This window comes from Lytechinus pictus, chromosome 9 (genome assembly GCF_037042905.1).
Source record: "Lytechinus pictus isolate F3 Inbred chromosome 9, Lp3.0, whole genome shotgun sequence".
Classification (NCBI taxonomy): Eukaryota; Metazoa; Echinodermata; class Echinoidea; order Temnopleuroida; family Toxopneustidae; genus Lytechinus; species Lytechinus pictus.
Genome location: NC_087253.1, coordinates 13,217,347 through 13,229,065, shown reverse-complemented (window position 1 = coordinate 13,229,065; position 11,719 = coordinate 13,217,347). Strand labels below are relative to the sequence as shown.

The 11,719-nt window shown below is 36.0% G+C and overlaps 1 protein-coding gene across 3 annotated transcripts in view; it reads left to right on the top strand.

The window, feature by feature from the left end:
- The first annotated feature begins 394 nt into the window (after window positions 1-394).
- Window positions 395-11,719, top strand: part of LOC129267719 (fatty acyl-CoA reductase 1-like) — a 36,244-nt gene continuing 24,919 nt past the window's right edge. Inside the window, exons 1-5 of one of the 3 annotated variants that reach the window (XM_064104725.1) lie at window positions 395-658; window positions 4,531-4,752; window positions 5,950-6,125; window positions 10,365-10,437; window positions 11,321-11,427. In XM_064104725.1, coding sequence (XP_063960795.1) covers window positions 4,558-4,752; window positions 5,950-6,125; window positions 10,365-10,437; window positions 11,321-11,427 — 551 coding nt within the window. In that variant the 5' untranslated portion in view covers window positions 395-658; window positions 4,531-4,557. The remainder of the gene's footprint in view (window positions 659-4,530; window positions 4,753-5,949; window positions 6,126-10,364; window positions 10,438-11,320; window positions 11,428-11,719) is intronic. The other 2 variants (XM_064104726.1, XM_064104727.1) reach the window with 2 other exon arrangements.

Genomic DNA, 11,719 nt, shown 5'->3' with positions numbered 1-11,719 from the left:
GGGGTTCGTGAAAAGGGCATAATGTATTCATATCATTTTCCCATTATTGTTGGTCATGCTGCGAAATAATTTCCTTGACCCCCCAATTATTATTATCTCTCTGGGTTTTCCATGGTAATGTGTAGTCTATAAAAATCATACCCTTCATTGACTCCTTGAAATTTGTATAGGGTTAAAGAAAAGGCAAGTTAAAATATAGGTTTGTTAGCATTGTCATTGGCATTGTTGGGAGAATATGCCTTCAGTACACGATATCTGTTCATTTATTTTACTCTTCCCTTCAAACTGATAGAATGTGTATTAACAACTAGGGTCTGTTCTTGCACACTAATCTTCATCGATGCGCAGCATGCAAAACCGTTCATATTTTAATACCTATATTCAATATCTCCATACATAAATGCAAAAGGTCATCACTGTGATAAGGCCGGCGATCTGATCAGCACTATATAGATATAGAGACAGCTCGCCTTTTAATTTACCTATGTGTGTGCAAAATTGAGTTTATTCAGATGTATATCAATCAGATGTGATCATTTACGTTTGGGACTGACCTTTGACGTCACCATCCGAAAGACGTGACCAGGGCTTGAACCTCTGAATCAATTTGTAACATCATCACCAAGCTTGGATTTACAGGCACACGCTACAACGCCCAGTATGTATTGCTTTGTGTACTACTTTCGTATTTAAGTTCCTAATATTATTATTATAATTATTATTATGATTATTATTAATGGTATTAGTATTAGTATTATTATCATCATTATCATTATTATTATGATTATTTTTTTCGGCGTCACCTGTGCCTGGGAGGCGAAAAGCGAACTGAATCATTATGACCCGTGGGTCTCTCCTCCTGATATAACTGACGGGGGAATGCCGGTGGACCACTACACCGACAATTCGTACACGAATAGTGCAGTGGGTTCTTAGAGGGATTGTCCGGGCTGAAAACATTTATATCTAAATAAATAAAGTGAAATTCACAGAGCAAAATGCTGAAAAATTCAACAAAATCGGATAACAAATAACGAAGTTATTGAATTTCAAAGTTTATCAATATTTTGTGAAAACAGTTATATGCGCATCATCATGAATATTCATTAGGTGGGCTGATGATGCCAAATCCCCACTTCCCTTTTCTTATGTTATTACATGAAATCATAAATGTTTAATTTTTTTCACACATGTATAAATGATGTGTCTCCATTATGAGGAAATAAGTTGCGGCAATAAATAACTAATGCACTTAATCAGTTGTCAATCCAATTGTTTTATTTCTTGGTAGAAAATTTTTGAATTAACCTAATTTCATATAATGAAATACAAAAGAAGAAGTGGTGATATGACATCATCGGCCCACCTAATGAATATTCATAAATACATGCCTAGAAGTGTTTCACCTAAATAATGCAAATCTTTAAAATTCAATAACTTCGTTATTTATTATCCGATTTTGATCGAATTTTCAGCATTTTTCTTTGTGAATTTTACTCTTTTTGTTGAGATATAAATATCTCCAGCCTGGACCATCCCTTTAACTTTCAAAGGTGGTGGCTCTCCTCTACACATCCGGGGGTCACTTCCATTGACGAGTGGATACCATGCGTGACCAAAAAACACGTTAAAACCCAGGGGCCACTTCCATTGACGAGTGGATACCATGCGTGACCATGGGGTTTCAAAAAGAACCCTAAACAAGAATTTTTCATGTTCTGAAAATACACCCCTTAACAAGTAGTTGCGTGTGAAACCCTACCCTTAACAAGTATTGGAAACAAAACGGTACCCTTGACAAGTATTCCCTGAATTTACCCCCTAAACAATTGCTATGTCACGGACGTGATCACGGACGTCGGCTTTACCTTTACTTTCATTTGGTTACTACCCTACACACCTCGTTCAAATTACACACTAAACACGTAGTATTGGGGCAGCGCAAAAAAGTAGGGCCTACACCCTTATACCCTCGCAAATTGGACCGTAAACACGTAGTTTTCTAGCGAAATATATACATTTTTCTCTTTATTTTAGTGTTTTTGACACCCTTATTACGTTACGTACGTAACATGCCCTATCTTGAAAAAATGGTTTGATTCATCAAATGGTTTGATTCATACTTGAAAAACCGCCAACAATATGTATCATTAGGAAAATAAAAATCTACTCTAAGAAACGTATAAATGGGTGTGCCTCAGGGTTCGATCTTATTCCCAATACTTTTCACTTTATTCATTAATGATCTCCCTAACGCTGTACAAAATGGCACCGTTTATATGTATGCTGACGATACTACTATTTCTGTTTGGGGGGGGGGTCGAAGCAGGAGGTTGAGCCCAAACTGTCAAGGGCTCTTAGGGAATTGGACTCTTTGCTCAACAAAAGTAATTTGATTTTGAATAGTGACAAGACCAAAACGATGCTACTAGGATGTCAACTGGAATGTGTTATAAATATAAATGTTTAGGAGTTATTATAGATAACAATCTCGACTTTAAAAAACATGTCGAGAGTATAGTTTTAATTGTCAAACAAAAACTAGGAATTATTCGTCGCTGTAAACAGTATTTTTATAAAGCACAATTGAATAAGCTATATTGGGCTTTTGTAATGCCTCATATAATGTATTGCTGTACCGTCTGGTCGGGAAGATCTGAAATCAATCACAGTAAGTTAGAGAGATTACATAAGAGGGCAGCATACATGGTGTCTAATTTCTCTTGGGAAACTCCGTCTATACAAATTTTTAAAATATTATCTTGGCCCAAAATACACAATGTATTTTTAGAGCATCTTGCTTAATGGTTCATAAATGTTTACACGAAGCTGCTCCTCAGGTGCTTTGTGAAAAGTTTATCTATATAGAATAAGTATCCTCTCGAACAACTAGGAGCACAAATAAGATGATAATCAAGGTGCCATATGCTCGTACAACCTCTTACCAGAAATCATTTTTTTTGGTCACAGGCCCATTGTATTGGAATGAATTACCCGAACACCTCCGATTCATAGAAGACATTAAACAGTTTAAACGGGAAATGGCAAAATGGGAAAAAAACATTTGATATGTAATAGGGACTAATGGTGGAATCTATTCTATTCTTTCTCCTCATTTTGTACATATCTTATCTTTTTCATGTGTATATATAATTTCCATTTACTTTAAGGTAACATTTGCACAGTATCATATTTTATCTAATTTGTTATTTTCCATAGTTAATTATGATTATTTCATTAATCAATTTGTCAATATTAGTATTTATGCTCTATTCTTTGTTTATATTCGAATGTGTCACCATGTTTTATATTTGTGTTTGTTTACGGAGGGCCCCAACGAAAACAGCTTGTTGCTAATTAGGCTACCCTTCTTTTAAATATTTGAAATAAATAAAAAAATCCTTTTTACGTGTTTTTTGGTCACGCATGGTATCCGCTCGTCAATGGAAGTGACCCCCGGGCGTAAAAAATATATGTCTTGTTCATGGTAGGGCAAGTTACGTACGCCAATAAGGGTGTCAAAACATAAAAATAATGACAGAGGGTATCTATTTTGCTAGGAAAACTACGTGTTTACGGTCAAATTTGCGAGGGTATCAAAACTAAATTACACTTTGTACTTATTTTTTGCCCCAACACCACGTGTTTTGGTTCCCAATTGAGCTATAGGTGTGTTGAGTGGTACTAAACCCAATGAAAGTAAAGGTAAAGCCGACGTCCATGATCACCGTCGTCGGTGACATAACAATTAAGATATCATTGTACTTGTTAAGGGGGTCAGTTCAGGTGAAAACAAGTGAAAACTTAATCTTTGTATGTTTCTATAAGGACTTTCTTAATAAACGGCATGTAATTTATCGGGTCGTGTGGTCCAGTGGTTAGAGCATTGGACTCATAATCGCAAGGTTGTGAGTTCGAATCCCAACTCTGCCATTGTCTCCACTTTGAGAAAAAGGCCCGAGAGTGATATCTGTCGTCTATAACGTCAGCCACTATGACTGATTAACCTAGACGTAAAATGTTTCCTAGGTAATTGGTTATATACCAGCTTGGCGTTTACCAGCAAAAATGCTGTCCTGCCGAGTTCCTACGGGAGTTACCATAAACAGAAACAGAAACAGAATTTTAAAGGTAAAATCAACTACATACTTTCATGTGCCAGGTGCTGTGGTGCTATTCTTGGTACAATGTAGTGTGCCAGGTGCAGTGTGAGGGTGGTGCGTGTGTGTCCCTCTTACAACATTTTGAGGGGACGGGGGATATTCTAGCCTATGACCCAATACACGTTTCAACATTGACGTGTAAACATATAGATGTACAAACAATATTCACGTTATCAATCCTTAATACAGGTATAGATTCAACCTTTTTTTTCAACAAAATAATTAAATTTATAGTAATTCTTGTGAGTGCCCAGCTATAACCTGGTGGGTTATTCAAGCACCGGACTATAAAATATATTGATGATATGTCATGTTAGCTGAGAACATATTTTAGCATAACGATTTAAACTGATCTTACTTGGATTAGTTTTCCCTGAAAAGTCATCCTTCCACCATGGTGTACCGCTCTGTCAGTGACTTCTATGCCGGCAAGACGTTGATGATCACCGGTGCCACTGGCTTCATTGGTAAGGTGCTGTTAGAGAAACTCCTTCGGTGTTGCCCAGACATCAAGAAGATATTCCTCCTTGTCAGACCGAAAAGGGACAAGGGGGCGGCCGCTCGTATCAAAGAGATCACTTCTGGCATAGTAAGTATATTTAAAGGCCAATTGCAAAAAGGACTTTCAATCAATCGCAGTTCCAAATATCGATCGCAACTTGATTTTCAACGAATCAGAAGCTTGCAACTTGTGTTTGATCCTTGTTGGTTGCATTCACAAGCAATTCTGTCTGCAGGAAGCACTATTTCGCAGGTCGAAGCCTTGCTTTATGGTATTTTTTCATATTGAAAGCGCAATACAGGCAATTTTCAAGTTGTGTAAATATATGAATCTTTTTAAAGTAAAAAAAAGACTTAGCTTAATTATAACTGATAAGTTGTTCTTACTTGCGATTTGGTCTTCGATATTTCATTTCATGGGAATCGCAGAACTCGTTTAGACTTTAGAACGTTGAATACTGAGCCGAGAGTGGAGGGAGAGGGCTGGTCATGCCCCAAAATCACAATTAGATGGTAAAATTTTCGGGTTTTTACATGTTTATTGAAAATTGCCTCCCCCGGTTCCCCTGCCCTTACATAATTTTCCGAAACATCTTTGTGAGAGATGCCAGCTTATTTATATATTTATTGGGCTGGCATATATAAGCAAAGGAGAGCTCGGGGATGGGGGAAGGGTGGGTGTATCAGGAGACGACAAAAGGACTTCTTTTCGCTCAACGTAAAAATAGCTCTAGTGTATTATACGGTATAACTCTATATCATTATTATTAATAAATACTCTTGGTACTTTTTCTTTCAACCTGTTTTCTCCCCCCCCCCCACTTTTTTTGTTATCTGACTCTTAAAATCAGATGGGTTGCCTTCTGTCCATTCGTATTCAGCTGCCTTTCACATTCGAGATACTCCTGCTCTTTACTCAATTAACTAATTACCTACCATGCATAATGGTCCCTGTAAAACGACTACCCCCCCCCCTCCCCGCCCTTTCATCCGAAGAAAAAAAAATCGTAAATTGAATGATGATTCCAGTGAAAAATAAGGCTAATGACGAATCTTAGCACGTGTGAAATCAATCTAGAATTACGCACACTAATCACGAATTCAAATTCTCCTCCGGAGCTATATTCCAGTTCAGTTTCATTCATATTGCGGTACGAATTGAGGTCCGATGATTCTAAAGACGAATTGCAATCATCATTTCAATGATGATTCAAGATTCACGTGTGAAAAGGCCCAATGACTATTCCAGAATTCAGTATTGCTATTTATTGTTTCTAATCCACAGATGTTTGATAAAGTCAGGGAAGCCCAGCCGAACTTCCGGGCAAAACTAGTCCCCATCGAGAGCGACCTCATCCAACCCGACCTTGCCTTAAAAGAAGAAGACATCAGGATTCTTCAGGAGGAGACAGAGCTTGTGTTTCACGTTGCAGCTACTGTCAGATTCGATGAAAAACTATCGTAAGTACAAATACTCATTCATATCTGATTTCAAGTTGTTGACTAATTTCAATGTACAAAATGCGTGACAAACGAAATGATTTTAAAAAACATAAATGCTTGTGCTTGTAACGTTTGGGGGGGGGGTTTGGGGGAGCCAAATATAATGCTATGAATATTGTAAGACTTGCAGAGAATGATTCACCATTCTGGTGAGTATGATATTGTAAGAGTTCACGATCCAAAATTGCATCCTCGGTAAATAAAAAAAAAACTGTATAGGTTTCACACATGTAATAATTGTCACAAAGACGCGTGTGTTCAATAAAGCAATCGGAATAAAAAATCATATAAAAGAGGGACTATTGTTTACTTGCAGTAGACAAGAAATATATTTTTACATTTCACATCCGACCATCAATGACAATGACAATGATTTTTTTTTACCCATGTCACCCTAATTCGGGTATTGGGGACACTATCATATAGAACATAACATATTCAAAATCATTTCAATTATGTTTACAAAGTATTTACAAATATATAAATCACATATTTACAGAGTAATGGAATAAATACTACATGAAATTACTTTAGAGACGTAACGGTCAGTGAAAGGAATGGTGTGTCTCTAAATCGATTGGTGAGAAGGGGGAGAAACAAAAAAGAAAAAGAAGAAAAGAAAGGAAAGATAGATGGAAAAACAAAAGGGGAAGAGAAAAAAAGAAAAGAACAAACATATAAATGATGGTTATAACAATAACAATAATGTTAAAAGAAACAATACTAACAACAATGAAAATAAATGATAACAATAACGGTAGATAGATAAATAGGCGAATGAATGGGTGTTATAGGATTGAAAAAGTTGGAACTGCAAAGCAAAGGCACCGATATGTGAATAAAAAGTGAATATATTATTCTAATATATATTGGACTTTGGCATAAAAATTGATAAAAAAATATTTTAGAAATTAGAGAGAATTAAGACTTATTTTCCCTTACCTAATTATTGTTTATTTACAAATATACATAAACGTGTTTTCAAAAAGAAAATGTTAACATAAATATTGTATTTATTTATTTATTTATTAAACTTATCCATTATAATTTCAATTCTGTATTTGAAAGGCAATTTTAGAAGAGATAATTCACAACTGCAATTTCCTTTGAAAATGCGATAGTTTAAGCACAGTGAATTAGAAAACATTTCAGCATGCCAATTTTGAGAATATATATCGTGTAATCGTGTTTTAATTGTTGCTTTGAACCACCGTGGATTTATTGGCTGATTATTAAACCAAAGGAAAGATAAACCTAACTTATCCAATGTATTTTTGATTTTTACTAGCCACGGGTTTTGATAAACTTTATTCAGATCAAGCATTATTTTCAGAATATCGTAAACAGTATGGGACAATTTTGATGTTTTGCTCACGATTATTTTAATCCAAAAGTTTAATATTCTGCACTCAATTAGTTTCTTGATACTGTGTTTGCCATGCAGTTTGCAGTAAATTTACTCACATGAAGTAGACGTTTATAATAACGACTTTAAAACATTTCAACATCTTGAATATTACTTTCAAGACCCCACAACTCACTTCCATACAACAAAGTCGGAAGTACCAATTTTTCAAACAATTCTAATTCCATATCAACTGGTAAACTCAACTTTATTGATTTGGAACGTAAACTGAACAATGCTTTTTGTGCTTGGCTTATTTGTTTTTTCCGAGCTTTCGAAAAGTGGTTAAATTCAAAACTGTTCCAAGATATGTATACTCATCTACAACCTCTAGCTGTTGATTATTGAAAGTAATGATGGGTATATTGCGGATCTTACCACTAGAGAATACGATAATTTTTGTATATTTACATTCAACGACCAATCTTCACAGTATTTGTGTACAACAATTAATGCTTCTTGGAGATCATTTTCAGATTCTGCTAGTACAATGGTGTCATCAGCGTATAATAGGGTAAATAACTTAAGATATTATACAGATATTGCCTACCTAGAGTTTGAATATAACATTTCCTCTCCCTGACGGAGTTATATTTTTCCCAAGGGATTATATTTTGCCCGAAGCGCGCAGCGCTGAGGGAAAATATTATCCCGAGGGAAAAATATAGCTTTGGAGGGGAGTTGAAATGTTATTTATTAAAACGATAGACCAGGCAATATCTGTTATATTATATAGTCTATGTGGATTCGCCATCAGAAATTGCATTCATCATCTGGCTCAAACCCGAAATTCTTGCTACAGCTCTGATCTATCTACGTCATAATAGATTTTTTTTGTTGAAAATACATCAAGCGCGTTCTTCATGCAATCGACGCGTTAACATTGGCGCGTACATCAAATAAACAATTACCTTGTTACGCAACTTGTATGCAGCGAGTGACGTCACCTTAGTGAATATAACGCCGCAATTGACAATACAATAAACAAATATATCGGGCTTTGAGAAAGTATAGTGGAATTATTTATCCGAGGTTGGTCTGGCAATTACTATTTTTTCCCGAGGGGCGAAGCCCCGAGGGAAATATAGTAGTTTTGCCAGTCCAACCGAGGATTAATAATTCCCACTATGCTTTCGAATGAAACGCCTGATATATTTGCTTTATATCCTACTTTTAATAATTTATAACCAAAATCAAAATCTATGCGCTGAGTATGCAAAGTCCTGTTGAATTACCTACTTTTCTCCGAGCCACCGCGCCCAGCGGAACGCAGATTAGTGTCTGCGCTGACGCATCGCGCTGGACTTGCGCGCCCGGGAGAGAGAGAGCGCGCAAGCCGGTGCGCCGAGATATCCAGTTTTGTGAAATAATGACGTCAGAATATTGGTATATCCAAAAATATATCGAGGTCTGACGTCACGCAACATCATAGTTGAAATATATTCGGTCACATGATGCTACTTGAACCAATCACTATACATGATTTACTCTATGTAGGATATAACGCAGTATATTCCCTGAGGTGACGTCAAAACCTAGAATATAACAAATGCGATCCTCGCAGCTATGGTCACGTGATGGCGTATTGACCTATCACTGATTCGAATCTACATAACCTATGTAATATACACATATATTTCTCTCGAGGAGTTTTTTCTTTCAGGTCACTCGTTAGTAAATTAACTCCATTGCAATTTTATCTCAGTGTATTGTCAAAATCATTGATAAAGATTGCAAATAATAATGGGGATATATTATCTCCTTGCCTTACTCCTATATTACATTGAAAGAGCTCAGACCATTGTCCATTGCTCATAACATAAGATTTTGCGTTTTCATACATATTTTGGATCACTTTGAGAATTGTGCCATTATTAATGAAGTAACTTGGGCGCAAGCACATCACCCGCGTTGCAATTGCCAGATACGCGATGGGTATGTCTACGCAGCTACTGCTCTGTTGCGTATCATCAAAGATACACAAGATAAGATTTTATCTGAGAAATAAAATGTCATCTCAGAATACCAATTTCATTTCAAGAGATAAAACAAAATATTTTAAAGATAAAATGACCTCAGAATACCGCCCCAGGGCTTTAGCCCCGCATCCTTTTCAGCGCGGTGCCATTTCAAGGAATAAATTCCTGCCAGGTTCCCATTTACCTCACCTGGGTTGACAGCAGCACAATGTGGATCAGATCAATTTCCTGCCGGAGGAAATTATACCGTGGCTGGGATTCGAACCCACGACCCTCTGTTTCAAAGTCTGATGACTATTTAATGATGACTATCCAAGTCCTTTGGAAGCGCATAGAGACATTATTCATAATCGTGATATGCGCTATACAAGAACTGTTTATTATTATTATTTAACTGGGCCATACCGCCCCACAGAATCAACGTTAGGTGTCGAATAGGCTTTTGTCAATCAGCTATGTTGGGTCGAATGAATACATTTTCCCTTCTAGCTAGAATTAGGCGAGTGTGACCTTTACGTGCACCTGGCAGGTCATTTCTTTGTGATGGCATATTTGCTTACATGAGAAAAACAAATTAGATGATTTAACACTTGAAAACAAAATGATATTAGGATTTTTATATTTAATATTTCGTAAAATAGCTTTAAAAACGGACATAATAAATACTGAATTGTTTTGCTCTAGTGTTTTAGTCAATCATGCGATTTTACTCCTGAGTCCATGTCGAAAAGCTTCAGGATGTCGGTTTTTAAAGCTATTTTACGATTTTGCGGTACAAAACACTTATTTATTTAATATTTTCTATATTTTTAGAATCTCCCTCCAGATGAACGTGTTTGCAACCAGAAAGATCTTACAACTCAGCAAAGGGATGGAGAAATTATTGGTAAATAAATATTTATCCAGAAGTTGAGAGTCAGGTACAGGACTATTCTAACGTATGTATAAACTTAACAATATATAATTAAGCCTCTTGACAAAAGATATAAGGATGTAACATAATTGAGAATAAATGATTAATGTAAAATTTGATTTAAAAAATGAATAAATAATAGAATAGTGATTGCAATTCAGAGAGCAATGCTTAGTCTGATTAGATAACATTTTGTCAGGAACGTCACACCCTACGAAAACTTTTGAAATGATCTGAAAATTACAGTTAAGAAATCTTTGAACTTTGTGTCCCTTTTCACATTGAATTGCTGGTAGTTTGTACAAGGTGAGATAAAAGTCTGGTTTATTTCCTTTGACTGAAGAAACCCCCCAGCGATTTACACAATTTTATTGTGGTATGCATAGTCTGGAAGTAATATGAACTATATTACAAAAAAATATATATATATTTATTTGCCACTGTTATTGTCGTTATTTTGAGATAACTGCGCAATTCGTTATGATCATGTACATACAGGAATATGTAAAATTGGTCATTATGTATTAGTTCAGAAATTTGTGTATAAATTTTATTCAACCTTGCAATACTGTACTTGTTTATAAAAGTTGAATTGTGATTGTGTTTTTACATTCATAAAAACACCCTAATTCAATTTATTTCATTATGGTCAATAAAAATGGAATTTTATATTGCAAAACATACGAGTTTATGTTTTTAGTTTTCTGACATATTTATACACTGCACATTATACAGTCTTATCACATACATTGCTAATGAAATGCTCGCATTTTATAGAATGTGAATTTTGTGATTCATGTTTAGTTCTTTTCACTTAACACTGCTTAATTCTACCTTTTTTGTTCGCTATTGGCAGGTATTTCATCATGTTTCAACAGCATATAGCAACTGTGACCAATCCAGAATAGAAGAGGCTGTTTACCCCCCTCCTGTTGACCCATACAAGATCTTGGATGCCACCGAGTAAGTTGTCTACCCCCTCCATTGACCCATACAAGATCTTGGATGCTCCGGAGTATTAAAGTCCCCCCCCCCCCCTCCATTGACCAATACAAGATCTTGGATGCTGTTCAGAAAGTTGTCTACCCAGTACCATCTTGGACGCTGCAGAGTAAGTTGTCTACCCCCTCCCGTTGATCCATACAAGATCTTGGACACTGCAGAGTAAGTTGTCTACCCCTCCCGTTGACCCATACAAGATCTTGGATGCTGCAGAGTAAGTTGTCTACCCATCCCATTGACCCATACAAGATCT